The following is a 20276-nucleotide window of genomic DNA, read 5'->3' on the forward strand; positions in this document are numbered from 1 at the left end:
ATTACAGTGATGATAAAGGTGTTGCCGTATATTGTAGTTGGTGTTGTGTTGATGTCAGAATTTGTGGTAAGTCCACATTGGAGGGTTACGACATCCTGACCAATAATCTAAATCCTCTCTGCAGAATATGAACGAACAGGATTTTAACTTCTGGAACCTCACTGCTGAGCTCTGTTTGTGAAAAGAGGAAGAATGTGTTTGTCTTCTTTTAAAAGTTACTAAGTTAATATTATAATTTAATGTCAAATTTGATTAGATTAGTCATTGTTCTGTTAGATCATTAGTTGAGTTCTTTGTACTTCTACTTAAGTCCTTTTTCTTATAATTAGGTAATATGTAGTAATGTAAGAGTAGTTGTACTTGAGTACAGATTTTCAGTACTTTTCCACCCCTGATAATGAAATAACTTCATTTTTAAGCAGAATATTTTAACGGCATGCAGGCAAATACAGCGATCATCACACCGTTGGCTGATGCGTTTCCCCCTCCAGGTTTAACCGCTCTGACATCTTTTGAATTATGCAAACGTCTGCCAGAAAGCAATGAAGGAAGCCCCAAAGTCACCTGTTGCCTGTCGCAGTATTGCCTTGTTTTTCATAGAACGATTTTCCTAAACTGACCCCAGGTCTGTTACAAATGGCTGCTGTCATGTCTGGAGGTGTGTCATGGGGCGTGGGGTGGGAGGAGTCAGGAGAGGCGGGTATCTGACAGGAAATAAGTGTAAGCTATATAAGATCTAAGTCGCAGCATCACAGATCATCAGACTGGCTGCTCCAGTTAGAAGTCAAGAAGACTCACACACAACTCAGCTGATCTACACACCTTCACCAGGTGAGGACAAACTGGGCGACAAAAACGTGTTCAGACTTTTACTGACTGTGTTACTGAGAGTCGATTCCCAGTGTTAAAAACTCTGTAAAAAACTGAAGACTGTGTGGTCACTCACTTCACATTTCTCAACAGGTTGGAGAAAATGGCCTCAGATCAGATAACAGTTGCTGCCCTGGGTCGACCCTTCACCCTTGGAATGCTCTATGATGCTCGGAAAGATGAACTCATCCCAGGTAAGACTTGACATTCACATATTGAAGAAATATTATATTCATAATTTGACATGGAGGCACTTCAGATTTGACCTCTGGAACAAGACAAAAGACTAACAAGTTTCAGGCAGTCGAATGTAGTTCAAAGGCTTGTAGACGATATATGGTGATTTTCTTTTACACTTTTATTGCACATAATAACTTTGTGTATAATGTAATAAGTTGCTAAACTTTTGCTGAGTTAAATAAAATCATTAAAAATGCAAATATAGAATACTGAACATGCATCTTGGTTTTCATGTTGATATCTCATCGTGGTCATGACTTTTTGCAAATCTTTTAAAAATCAGCCACTTTGACAAAACTGATTGGCTCATAAAATCCAAACAGATTGACAAATTGAAATCACTTTAATTTTAGATCTGCAAAGTGTGTATATGATACTGACTGACTTTTGTGTTGATTGGACCAACAGTCTGTGTAGAGTTAGCAAATATAATATTATGTGAAAACGAGAAAAAGTTATCAAAGTTGTACATAGTGCGATTTACAAGACCTTACTGTGACTGAACAGCTTCCAATGTTATGCTCTATTTTAAGCATCGTATAAAACAATACAATATGTCAGGAGGATCAGGTATGCCTGTTTAGCAGGCTGTAACTCACAACCAGCAGCATCAAAATATCAGGAGAATCAGTCACGTCCAACTCTCCTGCTTTGGCTGCAAGGTTGGCATATTGCAGCTTCTTGCACTCAAAAGCCTCCTCCACAATATCCTCCCAAGGGATATTCAGTTCAATGAGGAAGGCACGCTGACAGGAATGGTACCAGAGAATCAGATCTGGTTGATGATTGGTTGCCACACTTCACAGATGGGAATGTGAGTCTCTAGCCTATGTCAGCATTTACCAGCCCCCTAGGTTCACTGGGCTTGAGTAGGAAGGAAAATAGCTGGCCCCATGTTTCTCTCCAATGGGAGGTGTGGGATCTTCTCCTGGCTCTGGAGAAGCATGGTGTTGGCAGTTATTCTCATGCGCTCCAGTTCAGCTGTCAAACAGGACAGTACTTGGTTGTACCACCAGGTGTATCTGCCTTGAGTCAGGCTTTAGGGTTCCTAGAACCACACCCATATTTTATGGGTCTGTGACGGTAAAGTTCAGCATTTCAGCCTCCATGCTCCACAGCCCATTCCATGTGATTTTCCTCCCCTTGAGGGCATCCCACCTCGTCCAGCTGGCTTGGGATATGGCCCTTCTTGGTGGACCAACATTCAGTTGTAGCCTTTTGCTAGGCAAGTTTCATTTCTCTCAGGCCAAAATGTCCTCTACCCTGTTGGACATGGCCCACTGTGTCCTAGGGATTCTGTATCCACTACTGCAGCAGCTGGGATCCACTTTTTTTCCAGTGGCAAGGGTTGGAGCATCACCTCTTACCACTAAGTCCAGAGATTCTGTGAGTGTCATCTCCAGTCTTACTTTGGCACATTTCTCCATCAGACTGGTGATATTCAGTGACAGGGCTCCAATCCTGTACAGCTTTATACTGCTGCCATGCAGTGTTGTCCTGTGTTGTTGTGTCCTGACTTCTAGAATTTAAATTTGTTTGCACAAACATAGACACACACACACACACACACACACACACACACACACACACACACACACACACACACACCACTATTTAAAATATCAAAAGTAGCAGTACTCATTCTGCAGTAAACTCCATTTAATTTTATGCTGTGACTGATATCTGATGTTTGTGACATTATTAGATTGTTCATACATGCATCAATCCAGTGTTGCCAGATTGGACAGTTTTGGGTCACATTGTGCAGGTTAAAATGTGCACAAGTGGTTTGGATGGTTTTTAAATATTTTAGAAATTTACTGTGTATTAATATTAAAACTTTTTTTTTATTCAGTCACACACAGTCCGACTGATCAGCAAAGCAAATTTAGATCAGAGTCCTCTGTGGAGACAATGAATTGCTGTAATTAATTTTACTGGAGTGGATTTGTCTCCATCCTGTAATTTCTGAATTAATCAACTTTATGTAAAAGAATTAATCAATCAATAAATTTAGTAGCTGTTTCACAAAATGATTTTCCTTTATCAGATGACTGATGTTTTCCAATTTCTCTAGGTTTGAAACTGTGGGATGATAAAACTCTGCAAAAGAACACAGTTGAAAAGCATCATGGGAGCAGTCATTCTAAGATTTCTGCATCTGACACATTTGAATCCAAGTCCTCTCTGCTGGATATTGATGTTTCTGTGAAGGTCAGTTACATGAGTGGACTGGTTGAAGTTGGAGGATCTGCAAAGTATCTGAATGATACGAAGAAGTTCAATAATCAGAGCAGAGTGACGTTTCAGTACAAAGCTACCACACAGTTCAAAGAGTTGTCAGTAATTGACGTTGACGCCATGGACAGCCAACAGAAAGAAGTTATTGAGAAGGGTGTTGCAACACATGTAGTCACAGGAATCCTTTATGGGGCAAATGCTTTCTTTGTGTTTGACAGTGAGAAGTTAGAGTCCAGCAGTCTTCAGACCATTCAGGCCAGCGTGGAAGCTGTGATAAACAAGATCCCTTCATTTGAACTTGAGGGGAGTGTCAGCGTCACGCTGAGTGATGAAGAAGAAGAGCTGATCAATAAATTCTCCTGCAAATTCTTTGGAGACCTTCTTCTTGAAAGCAACCCTGCAACATTTGTAGAAGCAGTGAAGACCTATGCTGAGCTTCCAAAGCTGCTGAAGGAAAATCCAGAGAAGGAGAGTGTTCCATTGAAGGTCTGGCTGATGCCACTGGCGAAATTGACTCTCACATCTCCTGAGCTGAAGACAGGCATCAGCACTGGACTGGTGATGAAGGTGCAGGATGCTCTAGAAGATCTCAGGGAAATACGAATGAGATGTGATGATTCTCTGTATGACGAAGTGGTCAAGAAATTTCCACAGATTAGGGAAGAGTTAAGCTTTTTCAAAAAACTGTGTAATTATTATGCATTTGGCCTCCAGCAGACCATGGCAAAGACGCTTCCTCTCATCCGTGAAGGAAAAGAAGATGAGAGCAAATTAGAGAAACTCTTTGAAGACAGAAAGAAGTCACCATTCAGTCAAGAAAATCTGAGCGAGTGGTTGGATCATAAAGAGAGAGAAATCAACATCATCAGGTCCTGTGTAGACATGATGGAGGGAATAAAGATCGTTTCAGATGAGTCAGAGTTGAACAGAGAGGTTCTTGCTGCAGGTGTAGAAGATGCTCTGTGCTTTGTGTTCACCTCCCTGGACACTACTGACTCCTACCTTCAAGCACTAAAAGACTACGTGGGAGACGTGAAATCACAATCTACTGCACAACCAACAAAAGACCCATGGTACAAATCAGCTGCAGTTATAATCAACATGAGAGAAAAAGCCAAAGATTTCAACAAAGTTGCCAAAGGCTTGAAGAACACCAGCAGTTTCCGGTTCCTGGTAGCGTCCATTGCAAATGAGAAATACAAAGGAGCAACTATCTACCATTACAAGAACGGCATTCTGATCACTGATAATTTCTCAAAGCCCAACATCACTAATGTGGAGACTGACAAAGACAGAAGAGACTTACTCTGGTGTAAGTACTTTAATTTAACTGTCACATAAATACTAACAATTTACTGCCCTTCATAAACTTGAGTTGCAACACCTTTTGTTATTCACAGACTTCATTTTGAGTTTTTTTTCTCATCGCTTACATTAAAATTGCTTTAAAAAGGGATCTCAAGAAAAACGACCAGCAGGACTTTTGATGCACAGTGTTAGCAGAAGTACTGTAGATTGCTTACTTTACTTTAGTACAAATATGTAACCATACTTCATTACAATATAAAGTAATGACACTTTTTCATACGAAGGGTTCAGATGAAGATATCATGTCTGATTCAACAAATGGTCTGAACTTAAGATAACTGTATAAGTGTTTAGGTATAAGGATGTGTGAAATAATATTCTGGTAATCAACGAAGCAGAAATATAAAATTAAGATACTCCACAAATGTAACTTATCAACCTAGACAGTTTTAGACAAAAGTTTGGAATGCGGTTTTAATCAATATTAAATAAACAAACAAACAAACAAACAAAAAACATTGCTATGAAATAACTAGAAAAGATTGTATATACAAGTCAGTAGAATTAATAGGTTCTTATTTAAAATAGGATGTTTTGGGGGGACAGCTTTATGTCATCATGCCACATTTATTTCCCAGAATTTCTAACAGATTCAGATACAAAGCAGGAAGTCCAAACACAGCATCGGAGACCGATGGACAGAAGCCAGTTTGACAAGTTACAAGGAGCAAAGTACTGAGATAAATGTGGCATGATAAATAAAAAATTCCTTACATATTAATAACCATTTATTCCAGGATTTATTTCATATCCACATTTATTTAACATTCATTTAATTATTATTTAATTATATAATACTGACTAAAGTGGTTGTCTAAAGTAAATTGAGTACGAGCTGTAATCATGATCACATCTCGTTCTCATTCTCTCCTTTAGACGCCTGTGATGTCACTCTGGACCCAGACACAGCAAACAAAAACCTCACTTTGTCTGAGAGAAACAAGAAGGCCACAGGTGGACAAGCACAGTCGTATCCTGACCTCCCACAGAGATTTGATTTCTTTCGACAGGTTTTGTCCAGAGAGGGGCTGACTGGGCGATGTTACTGGGAGGTAGAGTGGAGTGGTGGACAAAGTGAAGATGTAGCTGTAGGTGTTTCCTACACAGGTATAGGAAGGAAAGGAAAAAGTGACAGATGCAAGCTTGGATGGAGTAACATCTGTTGGGCTTTAGGCCACAGATGGTCCCCACCACACCCTACTCTGTATACAGCTCATCCTAACCAGTACCAGAATTTGCGATTTCCTGCTCATGGCCTCACCCGTCTGGGAATCTACCTGGACTGGGATGCTGGCACTCTGTCTTACTACAGTGTCTCAGCTGACACACTGAGTCACCTCCACACCTTCCGTACCAAATTCTCTGAGCCTCTTTACCCAATGTTCTTGATTTGGCGTAATTCCAACTACATATTCCTGCCTCTGTAATCTCATGATTGAGTCACATGATTCAGTTCAAATTCAGTCCAGTTCACTCCACTTTCACAGAATTATTGTTGAATATTTCTGTCATTGTTTTATTTTCATTGTGTGTATGTGTGTGAAGCTCCACCATGTTAGTCACATACACTGTACTCATGGACCAGAGTGGAGTAACAGAATTTCTGAAGTCCAGGAGTTTCTTTATTCACGATGTTCAATTTTACCATTGATCAATAATAATCAAAAGCGGTGAGGGAAATTACACATACTGCACAAATAATCAATATCTTTATTGTTCATGTAATCATGAGGATTGTGAGGGAAATTACACATATCACACTTTTAATCATATATCTGTGTTATCTTTGTCTCTTGTAATGTTTAAATATCTTCCCATATAATCATGTTTATTTCCTCTGATTGTTCTTAATCTTGTACCATAGAACCTTTAACCTGAGAGAACCCTATAGCTTGTGAAGTGTTTGTGGAGTGTACGTGATTAAAAGTCTGTTCAGGGTTCATCAGTGCAGGAAAATATTAGATTGTTGTCAGGTAGTAAAACTAGAAACAAAGGTGCCTCAGATCAGTAACAGCCAGAGAGGCCGGGGCAGATAGTTGGTAGGAGGGCAGTAAACTGCCACAGCACCTGAGACGGGAACAGACCAGACCAGGAAGACAACCTCGGCTGGAGGGAGAAGAAAATACATGAGATAAAGACGGCTCCAAGTTATAAAAGGAGTGAAAGCGTCTCTTCAGTGTCCACATTATGAACTGTCCTTTGTGTTGTGTACTGTGCTCTGAGCATTAATAAAGAGTGACAATAATGAGAGAGATTTTGGTCTCCTTCTTATTTGTCAGTGGAATTGCAAAATTGCCAGGTGGTCAATGACATATAAGGATTTTCAACAGGCCACACAAAAATAAAAAATACGTATTGCAAATTTTCCAAACATTAAGAATGTTGTGTACACATGAATTCATATTACAGTTTTAAATGAAGTGATTTTAGTGTTTTTCATCAAGATGAATTGGCCCTGGCCTTAAATAATGCCATGTAATGAATAAATGGTTGAAGTGTGCAGCAACTACCACTGCAAGTGTTAGTGGTACAAATGGAAACGTGGTCAAACAAACCTAATTCATTCTATTTAAAGTCACTGTAAAAATGTTGACTTCTATAGAAGTAACAGTGTTGAATAACTATCATCAGAAAAATGGCCATATAGGTGATCTGTGCCAGCAGATTATTGACCAGAAAGAACTGAATACAAGCCTCTGTTCATTCCTAACCGACTTCTTGGTATTAAATTACCTGGATCATCCATGTTGTTCTGTCTAAAGAACAAGCGCTGTGGAGATTTCCTTCTGCTGATTGGTTAACTTAAGGTTCAGCCCTCAGTCTAACTTGAATGGGATAAAATGATTTAATCATGCAGATCTTCTAGACTTTCCAAATCTTATTGGACCAAATGGATTAAAATCAGATTGACAAACATTCTTTTCACAGTGATTCTGTGACCCCAAAAATTATTTATTCATTTTTTTATAGGCACTTCTTTCACGATGTAAACTTATAGGGAACAGTATTTTTAAAATACAGTCCACACAAAAAACAACAATACATATCTCTCCTCTGTCTTGGAGTGATTTTCATCTGTCTAAATTGTTTTGGTGTCAGATGCAAAGTTTGGAGACATCAGTCATAGACATGTCTGCCTTCTCTGCAGTATAATGGGACTGAATGGCACTAAGCTTGTTGTTCTCAAAGCAAACTAACCAAAAAATAATAATAATAACAACAACAAAAAATTTGAAAATTTAACATGTGCTTCTTTCTAGAAACCATGACCCGGTTACAGGAGAAATTGTATGTTTTTCATTTTGGGGTAAGCTGTTCCTTTAAACTGCTGTGCATCATGCAACATAATTTCACAGTTGGGCCACTATGTAGTTGCTTATCAGTGACTACGGCTCCAAGAGAAATGGCAGATTAATTTTAGTCCAACAGTAGTGGATACTCATTTATCTGTGTTAATTTAAATAAAACATGTATTACAGTGTTGTCTGGCTGAGGCTGGTGGATCAGAAACTGTAAACACAGCTGGACTAAAATCATGCTAAATAATGTAAAATGATGCATTCTTTACTGTCTTCTTGCTCTTGGTGGTCCATCCTCACCACCAGTTCAACTGTATGATCAAGCGACGAGCTGAATTTGTGTCAGTGTTTGTCTGGATTCTGGTGATCGGCCCTCAGGTTCCCACGCTGGTTTACAACCACATCAAGGGCAGCGGCAGCAACACCCAATGCTTCTTCTTCACTTCTTACAAAGAGCCGTCACGCGCCATCATCATCCTGGTTGTCATGCACTGTATACTGATGGTGCTGGAGTTCATCATCCCTCTGGCCATGCTGCTACTTTGCTCCATCTGTATCTCCAGGTTCCTGAAGGAGTGACAGATGGGAAAACCAGACAAGGTTTGACAGGCAATGCAAGTGTGCACCGCCATCGTCACAGCATTCATGGTGTGCTTCTTACCCACCACGGTGAAAACAAATGGGGTGTGGATCATCCGCTCGTGCTGCCCATGGGACTGCACCTACTTATACGCTTTTTTGAGGACACATTTCAGACTAAAGACCAGAAAAATTGTGATGGCAGGTGGAATTTGGACAAATGTTTTGTCCCACAGTGAAAAAAAACTTTGAGGTCAGTTGTTAAGTTCAGGTTTAATTTAAGCGGTAGGGGAAGTCTCTTTTTTGAGATTTTTGAATTGAGAAAAGTAAATATGTGTGTGTGTATTCAATGTTTTCTTTCTTACTGCTTTTGAATCAAAAGTGCAAACAAACACAACTTTGTTTATCTAACTGAAAGCTAGTGTCATGTCTGCAGAACAGATAAAAACATTGTTGGAACACAGAACGTGACCTTTCTCATAGTGATGGGAAGTTCGGCTCTTTTCAGAGAGCTGGCTCTTTTGGCTCAGCTCCCAAAGAAGAGCCGGCTCTTTTGACTCCTGAATGGCTCTTAATTTAGGATTTTTTGTAGGCCTTTATTTTAATATAACTTTGCAAAAATTAATGGTTTGTATGTTGAAAACCCTTTCATGTTCAGTGTTTTTATGAGAAGCCTCATAATTGCCTAATTTTGTGCATTTATTCTGTTACAAAACCATTCTTTCGTTTAATATTTTAATCAAACATTTTAGAGATGGGGGGCACTCAGACAGACAGACACATAATGGTATGATCCTATATCCTCACATCTGATTGGCCGCAATGCTGACCAATCAAAACAAAGTTCTGCCTTGAGCAGAGCTCAGGCTGAGCACTGAGGTAAGCAGCGAAAGGAAAACAACTGGGAGTCGACTCTCACTCGATGTGAGCCGGCTCTTCTGATTCACTGCAAAGCATCGGCTCTCAGAGCCACATCTTTTGCGCATGACACATCACTACTTTCTCATGCTCATAGATTGTTGAAACTGAAATTGCCATAAACCATTGCAAACGTCATGGCTAGAGAAAAAAACTGAGTCAGTGGGTGAGTTGTGAAGTCACAGTTAGGTCAGAAAAGTCTACTTGTGCTAAGATTAATAACTAAAAATCCAGCATTGGAACAGAAACGTAATCAATCTTTTGTAACTTAAGCCCCACTTCTTATTGTTAAAGATAAAAAAGTGACTGTCACTTCAAAAATTAAATGACTCTGAAATTGTCTTTGATTAATAAAATAATCATTGATCAAATAATAAAAGTAATTGTTATACTATGTGCATGTGAGAGACTGAGAGGTGGACGATCAGACGTGGTTTGACTATAAAAACAAAGGAGAACACTAAGTGACCTTTTGTCTTTATGGAACAAAATATACACATTTTGAAACGGTGCTCATGTCTGGAAGTGTGACATGAGAGGATTCAGAAGAAAGTATCTGTCAGACTAGTGACACTACATTCTTAGCACATTACATTCAGTCTTTCTGTCTCTTGTCTTTGCCATCCTGTGTGTGTCCCAGAGTTGACTCTGGGGCCCTATGTTGACCCACACATGCAGTTCAGTGAGGAAGCCGTCATGCACGGGTTGAGGTGGGCAGTGTGTGTCAGGTGTAAGAACCTGGAGAAACAACTATAGAAGTGAGGACTGGTGAATATTAGGGATATGGATGAGAACTTATGATGGCAGAAGTAAGTTCATTTTGAGATTTTCTTTTTACAAGAAGTAAAAAGCAATAAAAGCCACAATAAAATATTACAAATGAATTAAAGTGTCAATAATGAATGAAAACAGTTCAAATGTAAAACTCATTCATCATTAAAACAGGAACATCTAGAAGTAAAATGTGATACAGTTAAAGATTTGAATTGTCGTAGGGATGAAAATGAGGAAAACTTTGAATTGTTTTACATGTTGTTCCATGTTGCAGGTGCACAATATGAAAAACTGGATATTCCAAGTTCAGTAAAAACAGTCGGCACCTGCAGCGTAATCCAGTCACTAGACTGAGTTTGGTAAGAGCTCACATTAAAAGAAAGTATTGAACTGATGTAAGAAGGTAAAAGAGCGATAAGAGCTTTATAAATAAATAAAACCCAGTATCTTTCACATCTTACACTGAGAAAGAAAATCCTGATATGAAGAGTTTTAAGCTCTTCAAAACCATATAATCTCATCAAAAAACAAAAAAACAAAAAAAGACTAGACAAAGTGAAAAAGCACAAGACTGTGTACGTGATCATTTTAAGAGTGAAGAAACTACCCATCCCACAATCCATTGTAATGATGCAACATGGTCTTAAATTTAGTTGTCATCAGTATTACAGTGATGATAAAGGTGTTGCAGTATATTGTAGTTGGTGTTGTGTTCATGTCAGAATTTGTGGTAAGTCCACATTGGAGGGTTACGACATCCTGACCAATAATCTAAATCCTCTCTGCAGAATATGAACGAACGGGATTTTAACGTCTGGAACCTCACTGCTGAGCTCTGTTTGTGAAAAGAGGAAGAATGTGTTTGTCTTCTTTTAAAAGTTACTAAGTTAATATTATAATTTAATGTCAAATTTGATTAGATTAGTCATTGTTCTGTTAGATCATTAGTTGAGTTCTTTGTACTTTTACTTAAGTCCTTTTTCTTATAATTGGGTAATATGTAGTAATGTAAGAGTACTTGTACTTGAATACAGATTTTCAGTACTTTTCCACCCCTGATAATGAGATGAAATATTCTGCTTAAAAATGAAGTTAACGGCATGCAGGCAAATACAGCGATCATCACACCGTTGGCTGATGCGTTTCCCCCTCCAGGTTTAACCGCTCTGACATCTTTTGATTTATGCAAACGTCTGCCAGAAAGCAATGAAGGAAGCCCCAAAGTCACCTGTTGCCTGTCGCAGTATTGCCTTGTTTTTCATAGAACGATTTTCATAATCTGACCCCAGGTCTGTTACAAATGGCTGCTGTCATGTCTGGAGGCGTGTCATGGGGCGTGGGGTGGGAGGAGTCAGGAGAGGCGGGTATCTGACAGGAAATAAGTGTAAGCTATATAAGATCTAAGTCGCAGCATCACAGATCATCAGACTGGCTGCTCCAGTTAGAAGTCAAGAAGACTCACACACAACTCAGCTGATCTACACACCTTCACCAGGTGAGGACAAACTGGGCGACAAAAACGTGTTCAGACTTTTACTGACTGTGTTACTGAGAGTCGATTCCCAGTGTTAAAAACTCTGTAAAAAACTGAAGACTGTGTGGTCACTCACTTCACATTTCTCAACAGGTTGGAGAAAATGGCCTCAGATCACATAACAGTTGCTGCCCTGGGTCGACCCTTCACCCTTGGAATGCTCTATGATGCTCGGAAAGATAAACTCATCCCAGGTAAGACTTGACATTCACATACTGAAGAAATATTATATTTATAATTTGACATGGAGGCACTTTAGATTTGACCTCTGGAACAAGACAAAAGACTAACAAGTTTCAGGCAGTCGAATGTAGTTCAAAGGCTTGTAGACGATATATGGTGATTTTCTTTTACACTTTTATTGCACATAATAACTTTGTGCATAATGTAATAATTTGCTAAACTTTTGCTGAGTTAAACAAAATCATTAAAAATGCAAATATAGAACATTGAACATGCATCTTGGTTTTCATGTTGATATCTCATCGTGGTCATGACTTTTTGCAAATCTTTTAAAAATCAGTCACTTTGATAAAACTGATTGGCTCATAAAATCCAAACAGATTGACAAATTGAAATCACTTTAATTTTAGATCTGCAAAGTGTGTATATGATACTGACTGACTTTTGTGTTGATTGGACCAACAGTCTGCGTAGAGTTAGCAAATATAATATTCTGTGAAAACGAGAAAAAGTTATCGAAGTTGACATGTTTAAAGCAGGACACTAATTGAAAAAAGATGCACGAGGCAGTTGAAGCCGTGACATCAGATGTACAATACTGGGGCACTGTTTATCTGTTTGAACTTAAAACCCTTACAAAAGTCAAAATGTTGGTGATAAAATTATGAAAAATAATAACATCTAAAATATGCAGGGCAGTGTTCCCTCAGAACCAGGGTTGGGAAACACTGGATTAAATATCAATGAATACATTTTTAATTGGTCTTAATGGTGATTAATTGGTTGATGATTGATGATTACCATCCTTACTCTAAACCTGCTGCTGATACAGTGATTTCTTTTTCATCTGTATGTCATAGTTTCCATTGGTCCAGCTGTGATCAGATCACCTAATTGGCTAATAAAATGCAGTAAAGTAAATCCCAGTAAAAGTAATGGAGTAGATTACATCGTGTAATGCATACTTAAGTATGAGTTCACTAGCAAGGATCATGCCACAACAAAATGCAGTTAAGGATTTTAATGAATGTTCAAGGAAGTTGTGAATACACATGAATTTTGTGGTGAGGCAGCATGGTGGTGCACTGCTGCCTCACAACAAGAAGGTTCTGAGTTCGAATCCCCCAGCAGGCTGGGTCAGGGTCTTTCTGTGTGGTGTTTCTGTCTGTCTCCCCGTGTCTGCGTGGGTTCTCTCCGAGTTCTCCGGCTTCCTCCCACAGTCCAAAGACATGCATGCTAGGTTAATTGGTAACTCTTAATTGCCAGAGTGGTTATTCCTGATTCTCACACAGTCTTGGATCCACAGCAGGGCCCGTGCACTGCAGGCATGTGCACCACTCTATGTCTGACTGTTACCTGCTTGATCTTGCTAGTAGCATATGCTTGACTAGAAGATTAAGCCATGATGAGAGTAGTCCATCCTAACCACTGCAACGTGCAGGAGGATCTTTCTCACAGCTACAGCCATATCATATATAGCTCTGATTGTGAAGCTTATTGCAATGGAACAAATAACTAATAACAGGGACAGAAGCTTTCATTCATAAACTTAGCACTGTGTAACTGAATACAGTAGTGATTATAATCTCAAATATAACAACTTAGATAGTACACTTTACAAGGGCTTACTGTGACCAAACAGTTTGTAATGTTATGCTCTTTTTATGCATCATATGAAACAATACTATACGTCAGGTATGCCTGTTTTGCAGGCTGTAAATCATAACCAGGAACATCACAACATAAGGAGGATCAGTCACATTCAGCTCCCCTGCTTTGGCTGCGAGGTCGGCATGTCGCAGCTTGTTGCACTCAAAAGCCTCTTCCACAACATCCTCGCAGGGAATAGTCAGCTCAACAAGGAAGGCACGCGGACAGAAATTGTGTCAGAGAATCAGATCTGGTTGATGGTTGGTTGCTACACTTCATGAATGGGAATGTGAGTCTTTAGCCTAAGTCAGAACAGTTTTCCCACTCCCTGGCTGGGTTCACCAGGCTTAAGTAGGAAGTATAGTGGCTTGCCGCATGTTTCTCTCCTCTGGGAGGTGTGGGATCTTCTCCTGGGTCTGGAGAAGCATGGTGTTGGCAGTTACTCTCATGTGCTCTAGTTCAGCTGCCAAACAGGACAGTATTTGGTTGTGCCACCAGGTGTATCTGCCTTGAGTCAGGCTGGTTTTACATCCTACCAAGATGTGCATGAGGGTTACTGGAACCACACACAGAGGACAGGCTGGATCCTCTCCCACCAAAAGATTTGGGTTTGTAGGACAGGGCAGGACATTATATGGGTCTGTCACAGTGAAGCTCAGCATTTCAGCCTCCATGCTCCACAGCCCATTCCATGTGATTTTCCTCCCCTTGAGGGCATCCCACCTTGTCCAGCTGGCTTGTGATATGGCCCTGGCACACCTTGAAGCTTCTTCTTGGAGGAGCCAGTGTTCATTTGGAGTAACCTTTTGCTAGGCAAGTTTCATTTCTCTCAGGCCAAAATGTCCTCTACCCTGTTGGACATGGCTCACTGTGTCCTAGGGATTCTGTATCCACTACTGCAGCAGCTGGGATCCACTTTTTTCTAGTGGCAAGGGTTGGAGCATCACCTCTTACCACCAAGTCCAGAGATTCTGTGAGTGTGTTCCCCAATCTCTCTTGTCAATTGACATGAGATTGACTGACATCATTGACAGTGATTGGCCACATGAGTCTGGGCAGCAGTCCAAACTGAAAGCATACTTGTGCAAGTAGACACACACACACACACACACACACACACACACACACACACACACCACTATTTAAAATATCAGTAGTAGTAGCAGTAAGTAGCAGTACTCATTCTGCAGTAAACACGATGCATCGATCCAGTGTTGCCAGATTGGGCAGTTTTGGGTCACATTGTGCAGGTTAAAATGGCCTTGAGTGGTTTGGATGGCTTTTAAATACTTTAAAAATTACTGTAATAAATAAATAATTAATATTAAAACATTCTTTATTCAGGGACACAGGCAGAGTGATCAGCAAAGCAATTTTAGGTCCGAGTCCTCTGTGGAGACAATGAATTGGTGTAATTAATTTCACTGGAGTGAATGACAGTGTTGATTCTCAAAAGCACTACTACATCTCCATCCTGTAATTTCTGAATTAATCAACTTTATGTCAGAGAACTCATCAGTAAATGTAGTAACTCTTTGACAAAATGATTTTCCTTTATCAGATGACTGATGTTTTCCAATTTCTCTAGGTTTGAAACTGTGGGATGATAAAACTCTAGAAGAGAACACAACTCAAGAGCATCATGGGAGCAGTCATTCTCAGATTTCTGGATCTGATACGACTGAATCCAAGTCCTCTCTGCTGGATATTGAAGCTTCTCTGAAGGTCAGTTACATGAGTGGACTGATTGAAGTTGGAGGATCTGCAAAGTATCTGAATGATACGAAGAAGTTCAAGAATCAGAGCAGAGTGACATTTCAGTACAAAGCTACCACACACTTCAAAGAGTTATCAATGATTAACTTCAAAGCCATGGACACCAAACAGAAAGAAGTTATTGAGAAGGGCGTTGCAACACATGTAGTCACAGGAATCCTTTATGGGGCAAATGCTTTCTTTGTGTTTGACAGTGTGAAGTTAGAGTCCAGCAGTGTTCAGGACATCCAGGGCAGCATGGAAGCTGTGATAAAGAAGATCCCTTCATTTGAGATTGAGGGGAGTGTTGACGTCCAGCTGACTGATGAAGACAAAGACCTGATCAATAAATTCACCTGCAAATTCTATGGAGACCTTCTTCTTGAAAGCAATCCTACAACATTTGAAGAGGCAGTGAACACCTATGTTGAGCTTCCAAAGCTGCTGAAAGAAAATCCAGAGAAGGAGAGTGTTCCATTGAAGGTCTGGCTGATGCCACTGACGAATTTAGATCTCAACAGTCTTGAGCAGAAGGCAGACATCAGACCTGGACTGTTGTTGAAGGTGCAGGATACTTTAGAAGATTTAAAGGAAATACGAATGAGATGTGATGATTCTCTTGCTGAAAAAGTGGTTGAGCAGTTTCCTCAGATTCAACAAGAGTTGAGCTGTTTCAAAAACCTGTGCAATTATTATGCATCTGACCTCCAGCAGACCATGGCAAAGACGCTTCCCCTCATCCGTGAAGGAAAAGAAGATGAGAGCAAATTAGACAAACTCTTTGAAGACAGAAAGAAGTCACCATTCAGTCAAGAAAAACTGAGCGAGTGGTTGGATCATAAAGAGAGAGAAATCAACGTCATCAGGTCCTGTGTAGACATGATGGAGGGAATAAAGATCGTTCCAGATAAATCAGACTTGGACAGAGAGATTCTTGCTGCAGGTGTAGAAGATGCTCTGTGCTTTGTGTTCACCTCCCTGGAAACTACTGACTCCTACCTTCAAGCACTAAAACACTACGTGGGACAATTGAAATCACAACCTACTGCACAACCAACAAAAGACCCATGGTACAAATCAGCTGCAATTTTAACCGACATGAGAGAAAAAGCCAAAGATTTCAACAAAGTTGCCAAAGCCTTGAAGAACAGCAGCAGTTTCCGGTTCCTGGTAGCGTCCATTGCAAATGAGAAATACAAAGGAGCAACCATCTACTATTACAAGAAAGGCATTCTGCTCACTGATGATTTCTCAAAGCCAAACATCACTAATGTGGAGACTGTCAGTGACAGAAGAGATTTCATCTGGTGTAAGTACTTTAATTTAATTGTCACATAAATACTAAATTTACTGCCCTTCATAAATCTGAGTTGCAACAGCTTTTGTTATTCACAGACTTCATTTTGAGCTTTTCTTTGAAAAATATATGTTTTTTTCTCATCGCTTACATTAAAATTGCTTTAGAAAGGGATCTCAAGAAAAACAACCAACAGGACTTTTGATGCATAGTGTTAGCAGAAGTACTGTAGATCGCTTACTTTAGTATAAACATTTAGTACAACTATGTAAACATACTTCGTTACAAGATAAAGTCCTGCAATCAGAAGTTTACTTGAGAAAAAGAGCAAAAGCAAAAGAGTCAAATGACACACTAAACAACCCTTGTTAGTTGAGTGCACACAGAACCTGAAGCAGAAAGTCCAGGTGAATAAAGAAAGTTGATAAGCCCTATTGGGATATCCATTATTTCTGACTGGGGTTTTGGGGGTCGAGGTTTTGTTAAGACAGGTCTAGCAAAGAGAGCCTGGTTGTGTTGAACTCCCTTCGTAGCACGGCTCAGGTCCGTCCTTTCCTCGCTGAATTGGACTGCATACACTACATTGGACCTCATGCAAGAACATTTTTTATATTCTGATCGTAAACTTCTCTCAGTTTTTTTTAATATGAAGGGCTCAGATAAAGATGCCATGTCAGATTCAACAAATGCTTGTAACTTCAGATAACTGTATAACTATTTATGTATAAGGATGTGTGGAATATTATAGTTAAATTATTTCTGGAAATTAGGGAAGCAGAAACAAAAATATAAGGTACTTCACAAATGTAACTTAAGAACCTGGACAGTTTTAGATGCAAAAAGTTTTGGAATGCCGTTTTAATCAACATTAAATAAATAAATAAGTAAACATTGCTATAAAATAACTAAATGAGGCTTTTATTTCATCATGCCACATTTATTTCCCACATCTTTTTACTTACAACTGTTCAACGCAAATTAAGAGGTGTGGTTATCTCAAGCACAGCTATCTGAGCTAAGACTAACTAGCTACAGTACTGCTTAGCTACTCAAGCAACAATTTCTCTGTCCATCAGAAAATGTGGTAAATCACAGAAAGTTGAGGCAGAGCAGGATGCCACGACCCAAACCAGACAATGAAACCATCTTAGTACTGTACTCTCTGAAGAATGGACGCCAATTTGGTGACAGAGAATACAGTCTCCGATGCTGTCTTTGGGTGTCTTGCTTAGAATCCGAATCTATGAGATAACCAGGCCCCTTCATTTGCATATAAATGGGAAATAAAATTTTCCTTAAATAAATAACAGCTGTCTTTTCAAAAACTTTTTCCACACAAATATATTTATGTATCTAACTATGATGACTCATTTATGTATTTATATTTATTTACATATTAATAACCATCTATTTCAGAATTTATTTCATATCCACATTTATTTAACATTTATGTAATTATTATGTAATTATTTATTATTGACTAAAATGGCTGTCTAAAGTAAATCGAGTGCGAGCTGTAATCATGATCACATCTTGTTCTGTCCTTCAGATGCCCGTGATGTCACTCTGGACCCAGACACAGCACACAACAACCTCACTTTGTCTGAGGGAAACAAGAAGGCCGCATGTGTAGGATGGCATAAACGTGCTAACCTCCCACAGAGATTTGATTTCTTTCGACAAGTTATGGCCACAGAGGGGCTGACTGGGCGATGTTACTGGGAGGTAGAGTGGAGTGGTGGACAAAGTGAAGATGTAGCTGTAGGTGTTTCCTACACAGGTATAGGAAGGAAAGGAAAAAGTGACCAGTGCAAGCTTGGATGGAGTAACATCTGTTGGGCTGTAGGCCACAGATGGTCCCCACCATACCCTACTCTGTATACAGCTCATCCTAACCAGTACCAGAATTTGCGATTTCCTGCTCATGGCCTCACCCGTCTGGGAATCTACCTGGACTGGGATGCTGGCACTCTGTCTTACTACAAAGTCTCAGCTGATACAGTGACTCATCTCCACACCTTCCGTGCCAAATTCTCTGAGCCTGTTTTCCCAATGTTCTTGATTTGGCGTAATTCCAACTTCATATTCCTGCCTCTGTAATCTCATGATTGAGTCACATGATTCAGTTCAAATTCAGTCCAGTTCACTCCACTTTCACAGAATTATTGTTGAATATCTTTGCTATTGTTTTATTTTTATTGTGTGTATGTGTGTGAAGCTCCACCATGTTAGTCACATACACTGTACTCATGGACCAGAGTGGAGTAATAGACTTTCTGAAGTCCAGGAGTTTCTTTATTCATGATGTTCAATTTTACCATTGATCAATAATAATCAAAAGCGGTGAGGGAAATTACACATACTGCACAAATAATCAATATCTTTATTGTTCATGTAATCATGAGGATTGTGAGGGAAATTACACATATCACACTTTTAATCATATATCTGTGTTATCTTTGTCTCTTGTAATGTTTAAATATCTTCCCATATAATCATGTTTATTTCCTCTGATTGTTCTGAATCTTGTACCATAGAACCTTTAACCTGAGAGAACCCTATAGCTTGTGAAGTGTTTGTGGAGTGTACGTGATTAAAAGTCTGTTCAGGGTTCATCAGTGCAGGAAAATATTAGATTGTTGTCAGGTAGTAAAACTAGAAACAAAGGTGCCTCAGATCAGTAACAGCCAGAGCAGCCGGGGCAGATAGTTGGTAGGAGGGCAGTAAACTGCCACAGCACCTGAGACGGGAACAGACCGGACCAGGAAGACAACCTCGGCTGGAGGGAGAAGAAAATACATGAGATAAAGACGGCTCCAAGTTATAAAAGGAGTGAAAGCGTCTCTTCAGTGTCCACATTATGAACTGTCCTTTGTGTTGTGTACTGTGCTCTGAGCATTAATAAAGAGTGACAATAATGAGAGAGATTTTGGTCTCCTTCTTATTTGTCAGTGGAATTGCAAAATTGCCAGGCGGTCAATGACATATAAGGATTTTCAACAGGCCACACAAAAATAAAAAATACGTATTGCAAATTTTCCAAACATTAAGAATGTTGTGTACACATGAATTCATATTACAGTTTTAAATGAAGTGATTTTAGTGTTTTTCATCAAGATGAATTGGCCCTGGCCTTAAATAATGTCATGTAATGAATAAATGGTTGAAGTGTGCAGCAACTACCACTGCAAGTGTTAGTGGTACAAATGGAAACGTGGTCAAACAAACCTAATTCATTCTATTTAAAGTCACTGTAAAAATGCTGACTTCTATAGAAGTAACAGTGTTGAATAACTATCATCAGAAAAATGGCCATATAGGTGATCTGTGCCAGCAGCTTATTGACCAGAAAGAACTGAATACAAGCCTCTGTTCATTCCTAACCGACTTCTTGGTATTAAATTACCTGGATCATCCATGTTGTTCTGTCTAAAGAACAAGCGCTGTGGAGATTTCCTTCTGCTGATTGGTTAACTTAAGGTTCAGCCCTCAGTCTAACTTGAATGGGATAAAATGATTTAATCATGCAGATCTTCTAGACTTTCCAAATCTTATTGGACCAAATGGA

The 20276-nt window shown here is 39.5% G+C and overlaps 2 protein-coding genes across 2 annotated transcripts; both read left to right on the plus strand.

The window, feature by feature from the left end:
* The first annotated feature begins 784 nt into the window (after nucleotides 1–784).
* On the plus strand, nucleotides 785–6971 carry LOC146311496 (stonustoxin subunit beta-like). The gene is made up of 4 exons (XM_084740163.1): nucleotides 785–831; nucleotides 964–1064; nucleotides 3188–4663; nucleotides 5596–6971. The coding sequence occupies exons 2-4, from the start codon at nucleotides 974–976 to the stop codon at nucleotides 6144–6146; spliced, it is 2118 nt and encodes a 705-aa protein (XP_084596289.1). The 5' UTR covers nucleotides 785–831; nucleotides 964–973; the 3' UTR covers nucleotides 6147–6971.
* A 4735-nt stretch (nucleotides 6972–11706) lies between these two features.
* On the plus strand, nucleotides 11707–19633 carry LOC146311497 (stonustoxin subunit beta-like). The gene is made up of 4 exons (XM_084741155.1): nucleotides 11707–11784; nucleotides 11917–12017; nucleotides 15245–16720; nucleotides 18258–19633. Exons 2-4 carry the CDS (start codon nucleotides 11927–11929, stop codon nucleotides 18806–18808), a joined length of 2118 nt encoding a protein of 705 aa, XP_084597281.1. The 5' UTR covers nucleotides 11707–11784; nucleotides 11917–11926; the 3' UTR covers nucleotides 18809–19633.
* The last annotated feature ends 643 nt before the right edge of the window (nucleotides 19634–20276 follow it).

Source organism: Lutjanus erythropterus, chromosome 17 (genome assembly GCF_056507025.1).
Source record: "Lutjanus erythropterus isolate fLutEry1 chromosome 17, fLutEry1.hap2, whole genome shotgun sequence".
Taxonomy (NCBI): Eukaryota; Metazoa; Chordata; class Actinopteri; order Lutjaniformes; family Lutjanidae; genus Lutjanus; species Lutjanus erythropterus.

Coding starts and splice junctions, on each gene's coding strand:
- LOC146311496 (XM_084740163.1), top strand. CDS start 974: ATGGCCTCAGATCAGATAACAGTTGCTGCCCTGGGTCGACCCTTCACC. Junction 1,065..3,187: donor GAAAGATGAACTCATCCCAG/GTAAGACTTGAC, acceptor CAATTTCTCTAG/GTTTGAAACTGTGGGATGAT. Junction 4,664..5,595: donor CAGAAGAGACTTACTCTGGT/GTAAGTACTTTA, acceptor TCTCTCCTTTAG/ACGCCTGTGATGTCACTCTG.
- LOC146311497 (XM_084741155.1), top strand. CDS start 11,927: ATGGCCTCAGATCACATAACAGTTGCTGCCCTGGGTCGACCCTTCACC. Junction 12,018..15,244: donor GAAAGATAAACTCATCCCAG/GTAAGACTTGAC, acceptor CAATTTCTCTAG/GTTTGAAACTGTGGGATGAT. Junction 16,721..18,257: donor CAGAAGAGATTTCATCTGGT/GTAAGTACTTTA, acceptor TCTGTCCTTCAG/ATGCCCGTGATGTCACTCTG.